This window comes from Pezoporus wallicus, unplaced genomic scaffold, assembly GCF_028554395.1.
Source record: "Pezoporus wallicus isolate ANWC-B61680 ecotype Strahan unplaced genomic scaffold, APGP_CSIRO_Pwel_v1 contig_5787, whole genome shotgun sequence".
Taxonomy (NCBI): domain Eukaryota; kingdom Metazoa; phylum Chordata; class Aves; order Psittaciformes; family Psittacidae; genus Pezoporus; species Pezoporus wallicus.
Window position 1 is genome coordinate 219,927 of NW_026637253.1, and position 22,163 is coordinate 242,089.

Here is a 22,163-nt window from a genome sequence, read left to right on the forward strand (position 1 = left end):
AGGCATAAAATAGGTAAAATTGGCACAAAGGTTCAACTTAAAGTGGGATTGGTTGTCCTAGCACATGTATTACCTAACTTTTTTTTGGTTGGCTTTCTAACGGAAACCTTCTTTTAATGAGATTTTAAGTGCAATTGCACTGTGGATAATAGGTATTATAGTGTGGATATTCAGAAAGCTGAGAAACTAAAAATAATACAGTGTCATGCAACCCTTTTCTTTGTTCATGATGAATTTTATTGTACTTTTACTAGCACTGTTTTCTTACTAGTGCAAATAAATCAAGGAACAGGTATCATACTGTGTGTGTAAATATCACTGGCTAGTCTTCAAATGCTTGAAATTGCTTTTTGTTGTTACACTGTTTAAATAAATCACTCTTTTGAAGTACTGAGCACACCTCTTTTGCGAACTTCACAAAATGTTTTTTCTTCCCTGTTTCAGCTGTCATTTTGATGTTGATATGTAAAGCAAAATGGCAAAAATCAACACCCAGCACTCCTACCCTGGTATGCACAGGCTGTCTGTCAGAACTACTGATGATGATGTTGCCAGGATTGAAAATGGCTGCCTCAGGTAATATATTCCTTTCATCAAAGTCAAGAGGACAGATTGCTGCTAGTTTGTGGTGTTGCACTAGCTCTGCATTGTGAGAGTGTTACATCATGGTATTGTTGACCCCGTGCACTTAACTGACTTACCAATGTATATCCAAAGTAGAGAAGATACAGCAATGGGAAGGTAGTCATGACTTCCAGTTCTGGAATCTGTATTACCTCGGGAATAAAGCCATTTTTACAGCACTGGAAATTACACCAACTCATTAAAGAGAAAACTCTTTCTCAAGTCACCATGCCGATAGCAGGGTTTGTGGTTCCCCAGAGAGACTCTGTGGGCTTTGGAGAAAAAAGGATTCTCCCAGTGCCATGCAGTGAAAAGTTTGTTTTTTGTTTTTTTTTTTTTTTTTAAAGGTAGCCTCTACGATTTGCCTAATTCCTGTGACAGGGAACATCTATGGTGTATAAAGGATAACAACATTTTCTGACTGGATTTTCAGAGTCTCTTTGTATGGTGGAACTGTAACAGTTCTTTTACATTCGTCTTTCTCTATTTTGATAGTTTTAATGTGGCTGTTTAAAATGTGCCACTGAGCTTGCACTTAGATTTTATATAGTACCAGTCATTTGTCTAGTCTAAGCAAACCTTGTTGGGCCTGCAGGAAAGTGTACAGCACCTGTACAGACTGGAAAACTGGAAAAAGTGTTCTGCTTTTGGCTTGTTGCGGTCAACCACCTCTGCTATGTGGGCCTTGTCAGACTCTCTTGCTGTTCAAATGTGTACCCAGACTAGAGCACTCAGAATCTTACTGGACAGATAGATTGCCTGGGTTCCTGTGTTATTATAATTTTGGATTGCATGCCCCTAGCATATAATATATGTGGGATCCTTGTCCTGTTTGGACATAGAATGATAGAACAGGTAGGGTTGGAAAGCACCTTAAAACCTAGGGACATCTCATACTAGATCATGTCGCCCAAGTCTCTGTCCAGCCTGGCCTTGAACACTGCCAGGAATAGAGCATTTACCGTTTTTTTGGGCAGTCTGTTTCAGTGCCTCACCACCTTCACAGGGAAGAACTTCTTCCTTATATCTAACCTGAAATTCCCCTGTGTAAGTTCAAAGGTCCTTGTTTAAGGTCCTTCTTTTCCTTTTTGCTTTGCTTGCATGATAGCTTCTGTCATGTAGGTGTACCTACACCAGTGAAAATGCTTTTATCTTGCACAGTATGGCTTGCTTGAACTGGTTATACCACCCCATGATCTCCTTAGGGAGATTTGTAAGAGTTGTGTCCCTTTGTGTCCCTTTGTCTCTGTTTACAGTCGTATCTCAGGAACAGGAAAAAGCATATCAAAATATTAATACAACCTCTTTGTATCCTTTTTTAAATCTCTTTTTTTGTAGAGGATATAAGTGATTGGCAGCTCACAGAATGGTATTACTGTCAGGAATCTGAGAGTGTGGTAATAAAGGTTTAAATGTAGAATTAAATCACTGCAGTCATCTGCAGTTTCAGAGGCAATGATTTACTTATGACAGAGGGACTGAAATATGAATCACACTTTATCATCATGATGATGGTCTTGAAGAGTCATTTATTTAAAAGAAAATTTGCTGTTAGCAGTATTAATTGCAGTTCATAGATGAGTAAAAAGCTACAATCTTACTCTGCAAGAGATATATTTAAGGTTTTTGTATTGCTGAAGTAGTTTCTAATAGGTGTATACAATACCTTTTTAATACCACTCAAAGAATTTTGATACACATCTTTTTAATTCAGATTTGTTTTAGAATATGTCTGTATTGAAAGATAGATCAAAGTCAGAATTTTAGTTAGTTTTTGACTTGTAGCAAGATACAACTATAGACATTGGGAAAAAAACCCAAACCCCAGGTTTTCTAGAGTAGCAGCATTTCTCCTTTACCTTTATCTTCCTTCAGCTTCTGTTGGCTATAGTTCAACAAAGCAATTAATGAGAACTAAGTAGTACACTTAAAGTCGCTGGATGTTAAATTTGTGCTTAATGCTAAGGATATGCTTAAGTGCATTTCTTCTGTGGAATGAAGTATTATCAAGGAAAAGCATTCACTGCAATAGTTAACAGAAAACTACTAGTGTTGTTTAAACTCTCATTCTCAATTATGCTGAAGTAGGTGATTCATGAGCCCATATTCTTACAGTGTAGTGTGCTATAAAGTTAGTCCATTTTGTTAAAACAAGACCCAACATAACAAAAGATACCTCATGAGTCTTCATTTTTAAAATCCAGCCTCTGTATAACAACACCTCAGATAGGACAGGCAGCACATTAGCTTGTAGACACAGGTTGTCTATCTAAAAATCAGAAGTAGGATTCAGCTGTACCTTGTAGATATCTGTATTTCAGTGTGAATGAATTGAATATGAGCAGGCGTCTTAAGTTCCTACTGTCATCAGTGAAGATGTAGTCAGTACTAACAGTGGCACCTGGAGAACTGTTCAGCTTACCCTAAAGCTCAATAGCTCTTCAGGCCTGTTTGGCTCTGTTGATTATGAGAAGTACTTAGTTGCCTAAAATAGGCATCTAAAACTGTTTGATGTATGATAGAGGACCTGAAGCATTTTGCTAGGGCTAGTGGATTTGATGTGAGACCAGTGTGCTCTGGAGGGGTCAGATAAAGTATTTTGAGGTATTCCAAATCATACTAGACTCCTATACTGAGGCAACCGAATCAAGCTCTAAGATGGCAATTGACTGTAATAGGAACTTAGATGCTGAGTTTATACTAGACACCCTAATTCAGGTCACTGCCATCTGGAGTCAGATCCTGCACTTCTGGCTCATAGTTGTTAATCAAAAGGGCTTCAGCATTTCCTGTTTAACTGATCAGAACTTCAAAGCAATTACTTCTAAAAGAAAATTCTGGATTATTTGCATGCACTTTAGGTGAAAATGGTCTTCTAGTGTTTCTAGAGGTAAAACAAGGCAAGGCAAGGGATGGGTACAGAGTAGATGCTGGTGTAAATACCTTTCCCAGAGCTTACCTCTAGATGCCATGAAAGCTAGGAATAAATTGGGCTTTAGAAAGCTGAAGAGGCATAGAGTAGGAACCTCAGTGTCAGGGAGTTTTCTCTAAGACACAGTGGTGTTGCTACCCCCAGGGAAATAAAATATTTTTCAGCATAAGTGGAGGAAGCACAGTCATCTGCTGATGTTTCTGCTGTGTAACCTGTTCTCTATTTCATGGCATACTGTATTTTCTCTTCTCTTGTTGATTTCAGACTGTGTGACAACCTTGGGTAGTAATGTCAATGGTTACTGTTTGGCAAACATGATAATGGAATCCAGAGGGGAATGCATCTGTCTTTGTGAAAATAAAGTAAGCGCTGTGCCACATGCACTGAGGGTGTTACATCAAAAGCCCCGTCTGTAACTGTACCTCTGCATCAATATAAAGCCAACTGACAAATAAAGCCTCTTGTATTAACTGAACAGGGTTCAGGAAAGTCTGAGTATGTGAGTTTTATAATAGGGAGTTATAATAATGGAAGGAAGAGTTCATTTTAGATTTACATTTGATTTGCATTTGTGTGAATTAAAGTGGAATGTGTTTGTAATTGCTGTGTAATATTGAACAGGAGCTTTCATAAGAGTTGCCTGTAGGAGTCCTGTGTGTATTTTTTTCTGATCCTGTTGCAAATATACAGAAGCTGTAATTGCAAAAATGAAATACAGGCATTTTAGCACTGTTTCCACAAAATGATTTTGGTTTTATGAAGTGGTATACGCATGTTATTCATATAATTTTTTTTATGAGATAAACCTGAATTTGATTACAAATGGTTATATTTAGTTATAACATAGTTGTAGAAATTCTTGGTGCACATATAGAATAATCAGAAGATTCTTTTTAAAAACAGTCAAGCAACCAAAATAAAAATATAGACTACAGAATTCCTACAGAATATAAGTTTTTCAGTGAGTGTGAGTGACCAGAGAGTGATTTAAATAATTTGAAATTTTTAGTTGATTTTGTAGGAGTCTAGATCAGATTGGAAGATGTTCATATCAGGTCACATATGCATGCAGTTTTCTTTCACCTAGATGAAAACATTTCTTCAACTTACTTCTGGCTCTGGACACCAAAGGCCATGCCCTGGATGGAAAACATTAGGTTTTAGATGGTGACATTAAGTGCTTTGTAGCTCCTGCTAGCAAGAGGACAGAGAGTTGGTAAAACTTTCAATGTTACAGACACACTGAGTATGATAAGCCTGTGTAGGTACAGTGGAGCACAGCTTTCCACACTGCTGAGGAGTACAGAGTTGATGATCACGCACACAAAGCTCATAACAGATGATGTACTTGCAAGTATGACTGTGCTGATAAGTGGAGCTAGTAGAACAGTATTACTTTTGGTACCTGATCCAACTTGTTTAGAACTCACGCAGCTATCTCTGCATGATTCTGCATTGCCTTCCTGCACATTTACTCAAAATGAGCTGAACTTTTAATTCTTAGCCTTTTATTTATTGTCAGCAGGTGCCCAATCACAGTCAGTAAGAAGGGAGACTGGCACTCCTTTCTTTTACAAAAGTTTACAAAAACAAATAAGGATATTTAACAGTGCATTTTGGACAGCAATTTTCAACTGCTGCTTGGAGGGTAACCAGCACAGTTATATCAAAATAGAACATCACATGGTGTACATTTTATTTCAGTATGCTTATACAGGCTAATGAAATTGAAATATATCTCCCTCTGAGGCTTTAGATTGGACTGATTTCCTGGGCCTGACCTCTGTGTAGAGTTTTCTTAGACTGATAAAGAATGCATTCTGATAATCTTTTTTTGTATTTTAGTTTCTACTTGAATAAAATACTAGAGTACTTTAATGCATGTTTATTTTGTTTTCAGTATTATTGTTCACTTGTTTATTTTCTGACCCTTATAATTAACAACTTATGTTTAGGGTAAATTATAACAATTTAATGTACAGTTGCTAAAAGTAGTTGAATTACTGCATTTGAGCTACTCCTCATTATTGGAGTCAGTAATTGAGCACAGACTTTGAATCCATTCAAATATGAAATAAAAAATTCTGACTTAAGTATCCACAAAAGCATATCTGTTTCTGCAAAATACTTTCTTTTTTTTTCACATCTGAATTGTGACACTCAAAATTATTTTCAAAGAACTTGAACTATCTTCTTTTAAAAATATATTTTCAGGACTCAAAAGTAGTAATAATTGGTAAGTAAGCACAGAAGTAGCAATATTAGAATTTACTGCTGTCTAAGATCACACAAAATGTGTATTTTTCTGTAAAAAGGAATAGAAGGGCTTAAAACCAGCCATAGCATGCAGTCTAAAAGAATGACAGGTTCAGTGTCCCTGCTTCAGCACGGCTGTAGGCAGATGCTTCAGGAAAAAGGGAAAAAACAAGTGGGCAAACTGCAAGTATCTGCAACATACTTCCCGCTAATACTGTCCCAGCATCCAGCTCAGGAGATTTCTTGAGCTGAATGCAGACTCTGTGTATCTGGTAATCCATAATGGATTTCTGTTCCATTAGTCTGTTCATTCTCCCCTAGAAGCCATGATAACTTTGATGTTCACAATATTCTCAGCACCCACAAAATAAACTAGGTTATAAAATTGTCAATACTAAGCAGTATCTATTGGTGTTTTCTTATTAGAATAGAAGAAGAAAACAGTTGACAAGTTGAGAATTCCAAGACTCCAATGATATACCTCCTGTAGCATGGTTGTTTGTGTAGAAATAATAAAGTTTTAATTCTCTGTTTGTCAGTTTCTCAGCTATGAGTACACACAAAACTCAGCTGCTAATTATCCTTTTGTGGGCATTCAAAATGTTGTTGCCAGTTCTTAGGAAGATACTGCAAAGTATCATTATAGTCAGTGTTTTCCTGGCAATACAGATTAACAGACTCATGTGAGAGTTGTTTGCATTACAAAGGCGGAAAAAGTGATCCTTAATGGATGTGAAGAAGTTTCATAAAAGGGAATACTGAAGAATTAAAAAGGCAGAGAAAACCCCAGAAGTCTTATACAAAGATTCAGGGTGATCCCTGGTAATGTCCAGGTTCCAATGAAGTCAATTTCAAAACTCCGTTATGGAAAGATGAGGCTAAAATCTAATGTCATTTTCACAAATGTTAATTATTTTGGTGCTAATAAGTAGTCTTACAATGATGGGTACTCACGGGGGTTGGCATGACACTGCACGTGGCATGACACTGCAAGTAGCTTAACTTTACAATCACTGTGCAGTTGCATGCAACTGGGCTGTTTACAGTATTTTTCATATGTGGCAAATAGCCTCATGTCATTGCTGCTCTGAGGTTCTGCCTGTTTTGCTATGCCGTAAGTGAGGTGTCTGTTAATGAAGTGAGCAGCATTAGGCCTGCAGCTGTGCAGCTGGCTGGTAAGAACAGCAGTGGCGGTGCTCAGGACTAACTACTGTAAAATCACCATGTTGCCTTACAGTCCAAGTTGGAGTGAAAGCAAAAGGACATGTGCATTTGCTTTGAGTCACAAATAGGAACTGCACTGGTACAAATTCCAGACTGTTAATCCCCAAAAATGTCTAGGAGAACAACACTGAAAAAAGCAGTGGGCAGTCACTTTAAAGCCCCCCGGGGATAAACTCCATGATCTTGCTGGAATGGATGGCAGAGCCTTCACTGACTTCATTTCATTTTGGATGGCTCCAGGGAAGTAGGAATATAGGCTTAGCTCTATATTTGTCAAATGTATGCCATATTACTAGGAAGAGGACAATTTGTTGCATTGCTTCCTGATGTAGAGGTGGAAAGAATCAGGTGGGGGGAAGTCTGCTGTATTATTATGCTGAAATTATTAAAAAAAATAATAACTTGCTTTTGCAGAACCCATTCACTGTGTGAGGATGTGTCTTCAGAACTGCAGAGAGTCATTCCTGTGGGGGGAAGACATACATCTGAATCCCAGACGAGCTCATTTGCAGGCAGGGGAGCAATGGCAAGGTAACATGCTAGTATAATTTCCAGCATTAAATTTAGCTTGTTGAAAGAGATTGATCACAATTTGGAGGCAAAGTAAGAAGAACCATCACTTTCCAAAGAAAATAGATGCAGTCCATCTGAAGAAAGACTTTAAGAAGTAACAGAGGCTGCTTTTGACCTTGATTCTGAACTCATTGCTTACTCATTCCTAATAAAAACCTTAGGATCCTTGAGATACTGAATGAGCTCACACAGGTTAGTCTGAATACAAAGAAGTAAAGCATTTTTTACATGATAAGATCTAAAATATACTGAATGCTGAGGAAATGCATGATGTGAGGCCGATCTGTATGGTTTCCTTTTGAACTTGGGCAGAAAACATTTTCAGGATATGTAATGTGTATTTGTGGCCAGAGAAAAAGATGTGTGAAGATACGATAAATTAATTACGTTATATCATCTAATTCTGTCAGTCCAGGATTCCCCTATTATCACATAATGTCAGAAGCTTGTCAGAAGTCAACTGCCCCACCCCAACTACTTTGTTTGTCCCCACTTGGAAATAATATTCTGTTGCTTCTGCTTCTCACTGATGTGAGAAATTTTCCTGATACACTGGAAAAGATGATGTATGAAATTGCTGGAAGTGACTGGTTTCATGCAGTTAATGCCTCAAGTTTAATTTTGTGGCAGGTGGAGAAGTGGAGAAAAATCATCCTGGGCTACTCTTTGTGGGGACATCTTAAGGCATGTGATGATCTTGTCTGGTTCAGTCAATGTTGTATGTCTGTTCCATGCAGGCTATCACGATTTGTTGTATCTGTGAGGTCATGGGCTACAAGACATACGCACCATGAAGACCAAAGACCTGATTCTTTCTTAGAACGTATCCGAGGGCCAGAGCTCATAGAGGTGTCCACTCGGCAAAGTAACATCCGCTCCTTTCTGGGCATCCGTGAGCAGCCTGGGGGAGTAAACAGGTAAGAAGATGGTTTATACTTTAAACAAAGACGTCCAAGGTTATGGTATTTTCTTGGTAATTAGAATGGAAGTTTTATTTTAAGAAGAGGATAAGGAGCTTAGCACAGGAGCTAACAGAGTATCTAATGCTGCCCAGGAATCTTCACATAACTCAAGTATTATGGCTTTCAGCACACTTTCTCTTTCCCCCTCAAATATACTGTGGCAAGAATGGGTTCTCAGAACTGGAATTTTATGATACGCTATCTGTGCAACTTGATGCTGCTAAACTCCTCTCTTCTAAGGATGAATGCATTCCTATTTGAAGAATCTAATTGAAGAATGCTAATTGTGGCTTTTTAGGACATTAATATTATGCACATTATCTTCAAGTGTTAGGAAACTCCAAACCAGCAGTTGTGCAAAATGAGCCATTGCTTTGTTACACCTACTCATGAGTTCAGCTGTTAACATTAAAGAAGGCTTCTGATGCAGAAATGAGAAAATCTTCTGGCTGCCGACTTAATATAATGGCACATACTCATTAGTATGTGCTAATTAGCACACACTCATTAGCACATTGGCACTTACCTAGTCTTTGAAATGGAAGGCAGGTTCAGTCTTAACCTTAAAATTTCTCCAATAAAGCAACAGAGGCTTGGAAGAGAAAACTTTGTGTTTAACATCTTTTGATTTGATGAATTCTCATTACTTTATATGTGTTTTAAATTTAACTTCAGCTGAAAGAAGAGAATGAAGTCCCAAGACAAGAGCTGACTTTCTGTTTGGTATTGTGCTTTAAAGCATAGACTCCCATATTTTTTTTCATAGCTGAAGATTGGTAGACAAGCAAGTAGTAAGTTTATTTGTTTCAAAATCTCAGCTAGTAATTCAGATTAAAGCAAGAACCTTTGAAGGGCTGAGCGTGATACACGTTACCTTCATCTGTTGTGGCCCTGCAGAGCTTACTGTCTTCACTTATCTACCCATTAGAAAATCAGCCCAAAGGCACATTTTATTGCATTAGCCAGATTGTCTGAATTTTTTAGCTGTCTGGATCAGTAGCAACTGCAGATTCAAAGTAGTTAGAAATGACAGCATTGATCATGGACCAACAAACCTCTGCATGAGGCTCTTAGGAGGAATGAATTTCAGAGTATTCATCCTTGCCTTCTGTGTTTGACACTGTTGCCAAGTGACAGTAACTCTGCAGCAGTGGTAGGTATGCTTGTTACTTATCCACAAGCCTTGACAGTGCATCTGTGGAGACGACTTGAAACGATTGAAAGGATTGAAGAAAGCTTAAAATAATGGCTAAATGAGTACAGGGCTAAAAATTGTGAGAATGCATGTTGCTGTGCACTTGTATGCCTCAGAACAAGCTTTGGACATCAGATGTGGTCACAAATGTGTATGCCAAGCACATGGTAAAAAGAAACTAGTGCCTTGAAATACTTACGCAAGGGGGCTTATTGTGGCAGTCAAAGTTGACCTTTCTAATCTCATCAGTGCAGATGTGAGAAGCTAGTAAGTCAGTCCCTAATGTCAATAAACACGTGTATGAAATACCAATAGTCTTTACACTCTTTAATGTGTTTTATTTAACTTGCTGCAGCCGCTGGCCCTTGGCCAGGTTTAATGTCAACTATAGCAACAACACTAACGAAGAGTAAGTATTGATAACTTTCAAACACCTTTAGACTACTAGCTCCTTCTCTTTTTCCCTTTCCAACCTAGTAACATTTGTAGTATAAACTCCTTATCTCTTCCTAAGTCTTTCCTAAGAATATAGTTTGATTATGAAGAAAGATCTAGTTTTCTTTGAATGAAAAGCATCCTTTGTGTCCCCTGTGAACTTCTTTTTGTCTGAAGTTACGCTTACCTCTCAAGGAGTGAATTCGATTAAGCATTTAGTCTCTACCTCCTCTAGTTCAGCTGGCTGATTTTGCTGCATTGCCAATTGGTTTATTAATTATTCAGTTTTTAAATGAGATGTGTGTATTAATTTTCTAATAGTGGCTTTTCTCTTTTAACATACTAGTTCTTCTTGCAAATCAAGTGCCCCAAAAATTTCAGGTTGTCAAATGAGAAGCGGATACTGATCAGGGTACCAAGAAAACACTCAGTGTGTACAGTCTAAATGAAAACTAACTGTCTTTTTAAAATGTATGTTTCAGTTCAACAGATGTTGTTAGTATAGATGTAAAGAGATTGACAGATAACATAATCAGGTTTGCATTGCAATGGAAGTTCTGACAGAAGCTAGCTATCCTTTGGAGTTTATTTTATATATTTGACAAGATATTTCACAGTGTTACACCAAAGAGAAATATCTGAATGAAGAACTATGATTTAACATCACTCAACACCAATGTTTGTTGCATGTCTTAGACCACAGCTGTCTGAGGACATATCTGCTTTGTAGCATCCAGCAGCAGATCTGTTGTCAGTCATGATGATAGATTTTTTTTCCTTTTATTGATTTCCAGATGAAAACAAAAATAATCATGATAGTTTCTGATTATGTCAGAAAAACTTAAAGGGAACTCTTGGTTTTCTCTACAAATAGTTCCATCACAGGCTAGTTCAAACTGTACATTGAAATGATGCTGCAAAGCCAAAATGTGCGTATACCTGAACAAGAGGTCTTCTTGCTCTTGAAGCAACTTTTTGGTTTGGTTTGCATAACTTCTATTAAGAAAATCTGTGCAGTGATCAGTGACAGAATTTTCAGAATTTTATTTAGACTGGTATGAAAAAGTGCGAGAAGCCTGGAGCTGAGCCTGCTAGTCAGGGCCCAAAGGGCCGATTGGGATGGAAATACTACTTTTTTACTCTTTTTCTGACAATGACTGGTGTACCTTGGGCAAAACTTTCATCCTTCCAGTGCTTCATTATTTGTAAATGCAGACAAAACCTGTCTGTCTACCTGCTGGACAGTCTGAAGTATTTGACAGATGGGAAATGCAAATGTTTGATTCATTCAAAGACTGTGACAGTGTTTTCATAGGGGCTGACAAAGACATGTTTTCTAAGTCTGAAGTTGCATGCTCCTTTTAATGTGCTGGGAACACAGAATGGATGCCACTGTACTGCTGTTAAAGAGAACAGTCACAAAACAAGCACTTTATTAGTTACTGGATTCCAGTTTTCTCAAGAGCACTGATTAAAAAAAAAAAGGTGCAGGTTTTTTTTGAAGCTTTTCATTATGTTAAAGACTTAAGAACTGCCTGCAGTTGGGGAACTGCAGAACGTAGTCTTTGATTATGTCCATCCTGTTCCTCTGAGTGACTTCCACCTATAAGTAGGTGGGAGTATGGTAAATATGGAGTTACCACAATAAAGAGATGGGTAGTGGGCCACAGAAATGGAAGAAACTCACTTATGAATGATACCTGTAGTTGACAGATGAGTTTGTAGATCTCAGAGAAAAAAAAAATGTTGGCATTAGATGCTGTGTGAGAAAGTGTTTTTTTCTCTTTTCAAAAACAAAACAGAGGAGGAAGTTGGAATTGTCAAAATATTCCCTCCAGAGTTCACCACCACTAAGACTTCTGGATTAATTCTCTATCTCAACCTACATTTCCCTGCATGTCAACATCCACAGATTTACAGTGGCCCTACCCTTTGAAAATTATGTTTACTTACATTTCTTCCTTTCTAGTAGGAATGCCAGACTTTGGAAGTATTGAGGAGCTATGTTAATGCTAGCAACAGCAACTGTGACTTGGCCTTCAGATCAGGCACCATGCATAGTAATGTGCAGTGAAATCCTGATATGTTTTTTAAATAAGAGTTAGTTTAGGGGACAGATTTGAAAAAGAAGTCAAAGTTCAGGGGTTTCAGTGGCAGAGAAATAAATACTTGAGTTGCAGTTCTCATTCCCATGTAGAAATCGGGCTTAGTAAGTGAAAACTGTTTCTTTGAGTTGAGGTGCATGTATAAATAGAAGATCAGTCAATCCAAAGGTTCTTTTCTCCTCTGCCTATGCTCCATGTTAGTTTAAAAGACATGTGAGAGGAAATTCAGCTTCATTTAATTGCCATTAAGCTTCAGACAGTCTCTGGGGGGTTTTGGATCTGCAAAGAATGCTGACAGTTTGGTCAGCCGTTTCAAGTTCTTCTATATCTTTTTAAATGCTTGAGTTCTAACAAATGAAATAAATTAGAAACATATAAGTAAAATCAGCCTGGTACACTGGTATCTGAAGAGATCAAGAAAGCACAGGTAACTAATGCACCGAATCAGCCAGCTGGTTACCTGATGTGATGGTGTCAGTTTGAGAGGTCTCAGCCAGTAAACCATTTTTACCAGTTGGATCCCTGTCCTACTCTCTCTGGAGTCTAGTCTAGTTTCCTGTACCTCAGCATCCACCCTCTCCCTTAGCTGCTAGAATATCAGTAATATTGCTAAGCCTTACATTATGTTGTACAGCAAAAAGGAAGAAAAGAAGGAGGTTAAAGAGGAGAAAAAAGAGGAAAAGAAAGAGGAGAAAAAAGAGGAAAAGAAAGAGGAAAAGAAAGATGACAAAAAAGATGATAAAAAAAAAGAAGAGTAAGTATAAAGAATGAATGTGTGTTTGTAATATACCTCCTACACCACAAAGCACAGTATGGCGTTTCATCACAACACTTCCACCACAATACTTGTTCTGTAGGCTGCAAAATGTTAGCCTGTCAAATTGTTAATGTTTTTCCCTTTGGAAAGGTGCAGCTGCCAAACAAACTTGTTGCATCTCAAAGACCTGTGTTTAGGCATGTCATCAACAGCTTCCTAGGCCAGTAAAAAGAATTCATCTACTTCTACTCACTTTGATTTGCTGTTGAAGATCACTTTTTACTATGAGGGCATTTAAAGTTAGCAGCCTGCTTTGCAGATCTGCACAGACTTCTAATTCTTCCAGAATGTCCATAATAATTCAGACAAGATGAACCAAAATCTGGTTTGGACAAAGAGGAAAAGTCTTGCCTGTAGAGAATTATAGATTTACTAGTAAGTTTACTTATTACACCAACTAGCATATTTAATTACTTAATTTGTGCAGTTCATTACTGGTGATCACTAAAGTTTGCTTCTGCTGATTAGGAGATGCTGTATTTTTGCAACTGCCCTGTTTTCAGTGATCAAACAAGATTATTTGAATGCTTTAGACAGAAATGGATCCTGCTTCTGTTTTGTTCCCCCAAAGTTCACGCAAACATAGTACAATTTAGTTCTTACCAGTTATTAAAAATATCAGTGATAACATAAAAATATGCATTTGAATGGACTTCACAGTTAAGGAGTGGGTTAAGGTACTATACTGCAAGTTTATGTGTATGTATATGGTGGCATGTGCTGTGTAGGCATGGGAACATGCAGTTGCCAATCGCTCTGAGATAAAATCTGCTTGGTGTCAAGATCTTGACTTTCTTAATCAAAGTTTCATTTGCTTAGCCTTTGCTCTAAGGATTCTCTTTCGGGTCCAGTTACCATATAGCGAGAGCCTGAGCTTTGCAGTAGCCAAAAGGGTTTTAAAACATTTTGGCAAAGGAAAGAAACATTTGATGTCTAGAAGGTACTGTACTTTGTCACATGAAGACTGTATTTCATGGTCACCAGTTTTGAGGTGGTGATCAGTTTTCTAGAGAAAATGGCTTGAAACCTGTTGTGAAGATGACAAAGTAAATACTTTTTAGATTAAAGCTGCTTCCTTTGCTAGCATTATCATCTGGACATTCAGCAAGGTTAATGCCAGAAATATACACAAATATGAAATAAATTATCATTGCGTTTTAATATATTTACATTTTTGGGGGTTAAGAAAAGTCACACAAATACATATGAAGCATTGCCCAGTCACATGTGTCCCACACTAGTATAGAGTTCACAGATCATGTTACTGTTGGAATAACTTCTGCAGGTGCGGACCTCACAATCCACTAATACCTATTTCCTTTGATTACATACAAGATGCCTAATTGCTGTCTCTTCCATATCAACTTTTCTTGTGCTGGGGAAGGCCACTTCTGAGCATACTCTGCATGTGCCATTAGCCATGCTGTTCTTTAAATCTTTACATTCCAGGCCTGTATGCTTCATTTAGCGTCTCTTGATTGTTGTGAGGCTTAGGGAGCCACGACTGTGAATATGTGAATTTTTCTTTTACGTAATAACACGTCTTAGTTCTGGTCACACACTTTATGCGTGTATGCACACATGGAGTCTTACTTGTATAAACATGTATTTCAATACATAGGTGTTTTACTTAAGTGTGTGCTCATGCAGTCATTTCCAGAACAGAATTTGCCAAAACCATAAAAATTAATCTGCAAAGGAGGGCTCTTTTCCTAGCGATGGGCCATAGCCTTCTAGCTGGAATAGTAATAAGAAACATTTAACATTTTACTCGTTTTGGTGGGGGTCATATGCAGAAAAACTCTGGTTTCCAGCTGTGGCAGCATGAATATCTCTGGTTTTCTTTCCACTCATACTTACTTTTTCCAAAGTTGGGTCAAGCAAATAAATGGAGCATGTCAGATGGGATGAAGCTAATATTTAGAATCTCATCTGAAGCTGCCTGCATGGACACCTGCTCTTTTTTTTCTGGCAGCTGTGAGTTCATTGTGAGATGAGCAGCCTCCAGAAGAGGGAGGTCCAGCAGGGTCACTTCATCACATATCCAGTGTAAACCTGCATGTTTTACTTTCCAGGAAGAAAAAAGAAATCTTTGTGGTAGATCCTTCAAGCAATATTTACTACAACTGGCTGACCATAATTGCAGCACCTGTCTTCTATAACTGGTGTATGCTAGTGTGCAGGTATGGATTCAATTTAATAATAATTTTAGGTTTCAAATGTAGTGTCTCATTATGTTTCCTATGTAAATCATCCTCTTATCTTCCTGCGGTATTTTTTGGGTGCCTTACCTAGAAGAGTTACAGTCCATATATCCTTAGAGATATATGCTATATATGCCACTAAGAATATAGATGGCCGGTGTTTATCTTTTTCTCACGATCAGTGTGTTGTAACTTGCAATGACCATCCTCGTGAGCTCTGGCTGTGGCCTCTGTGTGCCACCTGCTGGCTAGATGCAGAGATGAGCTTTGGTCACTGTACGCTCAGCGGCCACTGCTAAGGGTACGTCTTCTAGTCACCCAGTAGAGAACAGAAGAGATGTCTGGGCAGTGTTGGGTCATCTTAAAAACACGAGGCATCTATTGATGCTCGAGGGGCAGGAAGATTTTACTCGAATATTTATTTTCCATTGTAAAATGTAGAAAACAGTTTGAGTCAAAGTAATGGAGTCCTGTGGAAATGCTTAACTTAGGCTGTGTCAGATGACTGGGAGAGATGAAGGTGTCTTGCCACTCAGAAACAAATCTTGTATTTGGGTATTATCTTAATGGAGATATGTATCCCATGAAATTTGATGCATGTTTTATTGTAATCTGAAATGAAATCTGACGCATGCTTAATAGTGCGCCCTCAGCAAGTTTGCGGATGACACCAAGCTGTGTGGTTCGGTTGATATGCTGGAGGGAAGGAATGCCATCCAGAGGGACCTTGACATGCTTGTGAGGTGGGCTGATGGCAACCTCATGAAGTTAAACCATGCCAAGTGCAAGGTCCCCACCTGGATCAGAGCAATCCCAGGCACAGCTACAGGGTGGGCAGGGAAGAGATTCAGAGCAGCCCTGTGGAGGAGGACTTGGGGGTGATGCTTGATGAGAAAATGAACATGAGCCGGCTTCAGTGTGCACTTGCAGCCCAGAAAGCCAACCGTATCCTGGGCTGCATCAAAAGGGGTGTGACCAGCAGGTCGAAGGAGGTGATCCTGCCCCTTTGCTCTTGTGAGACCTCACCTGGAGTATTGTGTGCAGTTCTGGTGTCCTCAACATAAATAGGACATGGAACTGTTGGAACAAGTCCTGAGAAGGGCCACGAGGATGATCAGGGAACTGGAGCACCTCCCGTATGAAAACAGGCTGAGAAAGCTGGGGCTGTTCAGGCTGGAGAAGAGAAGGCTGCGTGGAGACCTCATAGCAGCCTTCCAGTATCTGAAGGGGGCCTATAGGGATGCTGGAGAGGGACTCTTCATTAGGGACTGTAGTGGTAGAACAAGGGCTAACGGGTTAAAACTTAAACAGGGGAAGTTTAGATTGGATATAAGGAGGAAATTCTTTCCTGTTAGGGTGGTGAGGCACTGGAATGGGTTGCCCAGGGAGGTTGTGAATGCTCCATCCCTGGCAATGTTCAAGACCAGGTTGGACAAGGCCTTGGGTGATATGGTTTAGCGTGAGGTGTCCCTGCCCATGGCAGGGGGGTTGGAACTAGATGATCTTAAGGTCATTTCCAACCCTAACCATTCTATGATTCTATGTGTTCAAGTTTTGTTCCTGGCCTGAACACCTTTGAATTCTAAAAGATCCTAGTGTCTGTATAGACACAGCTTTAGTGTGCCGGTGTCTGGGCATGGAGATATGCTGCCTGTAATTTTTCAGTGCCAGTAATGTGCAATAACGCATTGCAAGTGCTTTGCTTATGCAGTTGGTGTAATTTTTGTGTGCGTGTGTGTCTTTGCTCCTTTAGAGCCTGCTTTGATGAGCTACAAGAGGACCACATTAAATTATGGCTGTTTTTGGATTATGGCTCTGATATCATTTATATTTTCGACATGTTTGTGAGATTCAGAACAGGTGAGTTCTTCTGGGGTTTTACAGTGTTTTCAGATACAACATGGATATAAAGGCTGGAAACAGAAATTCCTTGTAGGATCTGACCAGTGTAATATCCTGTCTACAGCAGAGCTCAGCAGCGGGGGCTTTGGGAAGATGAAATGTCTCTCCAGCTTGGATTGTTTTAAGGCTGGACATCCCAACACCTGCACTTCACTTCTTTCTAAATTCAGTTCTGTCAGTGCTTGATAGGCATGCCAAACGCTGACTAAACAGCCACTGTAACAGGCTGCCTGGGGGAAGGGAGCATAAGGCACTTTCCATATCACAGTCATTCTCTGTGTGATATATTGCTTGTGTTTATTAGATGGAGCAAGAAACCAATTGCACCCCGCAAGTGCTGCTTTCCTAGCCAAGCTGTGCAGCATCCTGCTCAGAAGTGATTATTGAGTCAGTCAAGCACAAGACCTGACACCCGTCTCAGCCTCTGGTCTGCAGTCTTCTGCCTGCAACCAGCAGTGCTGCTCTTCTGCCACCAGCTGTATTTCCTGCAGCCTCTATGAGGTCCTGGCTGGGGCTCCCACTGCCTGGTGGTGTTACAGGGTTAACCCAGGAAGGTGGTGTTATGGGATTAACCCCAGCACCTGTGTTTAGGTCTTGCCTTCCTCAAGAAAGAGTGAACCTAAAGGATCTGTGAGGACTGTGCCATGTCACGTGTGAAGGGGTTCCAGCTTCCTGTTCCTGTTTCTGTAGACCAGACAGGCTGAGAAGATTTTATATTAGAGCCCAGCTGGTACAGATTCTAGCCTTAAAGGGATATCTGTTTTAAACTAGATAAGGTCATAACATAGGCCTAAGCAATGCCATACAGTGATCCGTATCATTAAATTGCTACAATAGCCCTTGAGGTACTTTGGTGCTTGCAGTTCCATGTGTGACAGGTAGTGCTCCCTCAGGGCAGTGTCTGGACATAGCTGGAAGGACAGCAGAGGTTGGGTGTTGTTCATGGTGTTATTGTTGGAGGAGGCTGTGAGAGCTTCCATGTGAATAGAAGCTGTCATGGTAGCTGGTCTCAGGGCCAGAAAACGTTTCCTGGCTTGTTCTACTTTCTGGTATGGACTCAAGCCCCCAAAAGTCCCTTGGAGAGGTCCAGAACCACACTGATCTTTACAAAATGAGAGTTCTTTAAACCTTCCATTTTTACATTTTGTTTTTTCATTCTTTTTTTTTTTTTTAATCACGTTGACCGCTTGACATTAATTATGGTTTGTGACAAGTTGTAAACATAAGACAGAGGCTAAAAATGCTGTCACGCTGGGAAGTGCACAACTCATGGCAAGCCAAATTCTGAAACTTAGCAAGTACCTCCTTGTTCAATAGGAAAGTCTATTTCAGACAGCAGCCTAAATCAAAGGACTGCTGTATTTGTGGCAGGATGGAGGGGTTTCATCTTCTTTCTGTAGTTGAAATGTCAGCTCTGCCAACTAGATTTCTCTTCTGCTGTTACCTTTGTTATTGCAATGGGGAAAAAAAAGCAGAAATTGGGCATATCCAGGCAATGTAAATCACACATTTCCACAGTCTGTCCTGACAATGGTTGACTATTAAAATGTGGTTAGAAAGTCAGTTTTGCAGGCCTGGATTGGAACTGCAGAATTGCCACAGAGATCTCCTGAATGCATCAGTGTAGGTGTTTGCTGCAGTTTCAGGCACTCAGTTAAGGAAGTCACTTCTTTTGGGTGCTGAAATCTTTGTCGACTCTCTTAACAACCCCATCTGGCTCTGTGCCTGCTGCCTTTTCCTGTAAGTCTGCAGGGTCTATCTGCCCTGGGGACAGAGGTCATGGAAGCCCTTGGGAAAGAGTGTGACTCCCTGCTGTCTAAAGGCAGAGATTGGCTTTGAACTGCGATCTAGGTAACCCTGCAACTACTATGATCCGCACAGCTTCTCTGTGGTGCAGTCCTGCCTAGCTGCAGGGCCAGTTTTGCTGCATTTCACCTATTTGTGACTGTGCACTATGAAGCAGAAAAGATTCGTGCCTCAGCAGCTGATCAAGTTTAGCATACTCCGCATTTTGATGCTTTCAAAAGGTTTTAATATAGGACTTCAGTTTTGTGAGGGGACAAAAAAGAGCTGAGGGCTTTTATTTCCCTTCATGAGGAGGTGTTTTCAAATTTAATTGTGAGCCAAAATTCATCTGCCTGGTCAACTTTTCTGTTTAGTTGCATAATTCTGTTAATAAGGGCATATTTGAGCAGCTTTTCCAGCAGCTTTCTGGGAGGTAATACATTCATGCCATAGGAACTACTTCCATTTGTCGTCACCATTAGTTTGCAGACAGCGAAAGACAGATGCACACATATATGAGGCAACTGTAGAGGTAGGCAAACATTCCAGAAACACAGTTGTGATGTGTAGGCCACAAAGACATGCAGCTTGGTTTTCCTCTGCTTAGTAACATTGGACATAAGAGGAAAAGCATGGCTCAGGGAGGAGGAAACTGGGTTTCTTTATCTCAAGGGTATCTATATTGCTTGGAAAAAAATTTCCAACAATCCATTATGCCTACTTCTTCTTGTTATGTATTTAAAAATATTCCACTCTGATTTTACACACAATTGCTTAGCACTTGCTTAATTTTAGTTATGACTCATGCCAATGATTCACAAAAAAATGACACATTTGAATCTCCCCTTTCTTTTTGCAAGCATACCTTAAAGAAAAAGATAACAGCTGTCCCAGAACAGAGTGGGAACCTGCAGGGAGCATGGTAATCACAGAGTCATTGCTCTTTATCATTATATATCAGCTTTGAAACTTCACTGAAATATCTGCATTTGCAATGAAATATTTTTCATTAAATGAATTCACAGTGTATCAGTGTCTGTGTGCAGATCAGTACAAGTGTTAATCTTCTCAGGTATCTGCAATGTAAGTCAGTCAGTACTGTTGATGGCATTTTTATTCTAACAAACAAATAAAATATGTACTTTTATTCTTTGAAGGCTTCCTTGAACAAGGCTTGCTAGTTCAGGATGAAAAGAAATTGCGAGATCACTATACCAAAACTTTGCAGTTCAAACTGGATGTGCTGTCTGTTGTGCCAACAGACGTGGCATATCTGAAGTTTGGTTTGAACTACCCTGAGCTGCGATTTAACCGCTTGCTGAGGATTTCTCGGCTGTTTGAGTTTTTTGACCGTACTGAAACCAGGACGAATTATCCCAATATGTTCCGTATTGGAAACCTTGTCTTATACATTCTTATCATCATCCACTGGAATGCGTGTATATACTTTGCAATTTCAAAGCTCATCGGATTTGGAACTGACTCTTGGGTCTACCCTAACGTGTCCATCCCAGAGTACGGGCGCCTGTCTAGAAAGTACATTTACAGTCTGTACTGGTCAACACTCACTCTGACAACCATCGGAGAAACACCTCCCCCGGTGAAAGATGAAGAGTATCTCTTTGTGGTCATTGACTTCCTGGTGGGTGTCCTGATCTTTGCTACCATTGTCGGTAACGTGGGCTCCATGATTTCCAACATGAATGCCTCCAGGGCAGAGTTCCAGGCCAAAGTGGATTCCATTAAGCAGTACATGCATTTCCGAAAAGTGACGAAGGATTTGGAAGCCAGAGTTATTAAGTGGTTCGATTACCTCTGGACCAACAAGAAAACAGTGGATGAGAAGGAAGTTCTCAAAAATCTGCCTGACAAGTTGAAGGCTGAAATCGCCATCAATGTCCATTTGGATACACTGAAGAAAGTGCGTATATTCCAGGATTGTGAAGCTGGACTTCTCATTGAGCTGGTGCTGAAACTGAAACCTACAGTCTTCAGTCCTGGGGACTACATTTGCAAAAAGGGAGATATTGGGAGAGAAATGTACATTATTAAAGAGGGAAAATTGGCTGTGGTGGCAGATGACGGCATAACCCAGTTTGTAGTCCTAAGTGATGGCAGCTACTTCGGTGAAATCAGCATCCTAAACATCAAAGGTAGCAAATCTGGCAACAGGAGGACAGCCAACATAAGGAGTATTGGTTATTCTGATTTGTTCTGCTTGTCTAAAGATGATTTAATGGAAGCCCTCACAGAATATCCAGAAGCCAAAAAGGCTCTGGAAGAGAAAGGGCGACAAATTCTGATGAAAGACAATTTAATAGATGAAGAAGCAGCAAAAGCAGGAGCTGACCCAAAAGACTTGGAAGAAAAAGTAGAAAAACTTGAAACAGCTCTGGATACACTGCAGACCAGGTTTGCGAGGCTCTTAGCAGAATACACCTCATCTCAGCAAAAGGTGAAGCAGAGACTGGCCAGAGTAGAAACCCGAGTGAAAAAATACGGTAGTGGCACCTTATCAGTTGGAGAAGCAGAGGGTGAAAAACCTGAAGAGGAGAAAAAGCAGTAATGGAGTATTTGTACTTCCTCATTTATTCAGTGGAGAAGGTTGAAGCCTGTGAAAGCCATAAATGTATGTAAATATGTGTGTGCATACACAGACCTGATTATTTTTATATGAACTCAAGAGAATGGGTTTTAGCATTTTTAACTAAAGCAGTATTTTCTTGTAAATAGAACACTGCCATTTTCTTAGGGGGACATTTGGTCTGGCATTTGGGTGCTTTTTTGTACTGGGAGTGGGTTTCTTACAAGTCATGCTCAGAATGTTTATTGTGTGTGGTGTGTGCAGGTCTTGACGCGTTGTCTCTTCCCATCTCTGTCGTGTTAAGCAGGCGTTGTACTTAAAGCAAGAAGGGATTGGGTTTTGTTACAGACTTCAAAAATATTTAAAGGGTACATAAATAGCTGTACCTTGCTACCTTAATAGCTGATCAAATACATGGATGCTCACCTGGGCTTCTCAAAATCTTTGTCCTTTCACAACAAAGCATCTGCAGAAATGGTTGGGCTACAGCTAAGCAGCAGCATGTACTTGGCCTGTGCACATGTATGAAACTCCTGTGCACACAGATGCTTTAGTCTGATTATTT

The 22,163-nt window shown here is 39.7% G+C and overlaps 1 protein-coding gene across 2 annotated transcripts; it reads left to right on the top strand.

The window, feature by feature from the left end:
• Positions 1-447: 447 nt before the first annotated feature.
• Positions 448-21,917, top strand: CNGA3 (cyclic nucleotide gated channel subunit alpha 3). Of its 2 annotated transcripts, XM_057404450.1 has the most exons (7): positions 448-576; positions 7,451-7,567; positions 8,347-8,526; positions 12,941-13,060; positions 15,199-15,306; positions 17,081-17,187; positions 20,172-21,917. In XM_057404450.1, exons 1-7 carry the CDS (start codon positions 476-478, stop codon positions 21,578-21,580), a joined length of 2,142 nt encoding a protein of 713 aa, XP_057260433.1. In that variant the 5' UTR covers positions 448-475; the 3' UTR covers positions 21,581-21,917. The 2 variants fall into 2 exon arrangements, with proteins under 2 accessions (XP_057260433.1, XP_057260434.1); XM_057404451.1 differs by lacking the exon at positions 12,941-13,060.
• Positions 21,918-22,163: the final 246 nt, after the last annotated feature.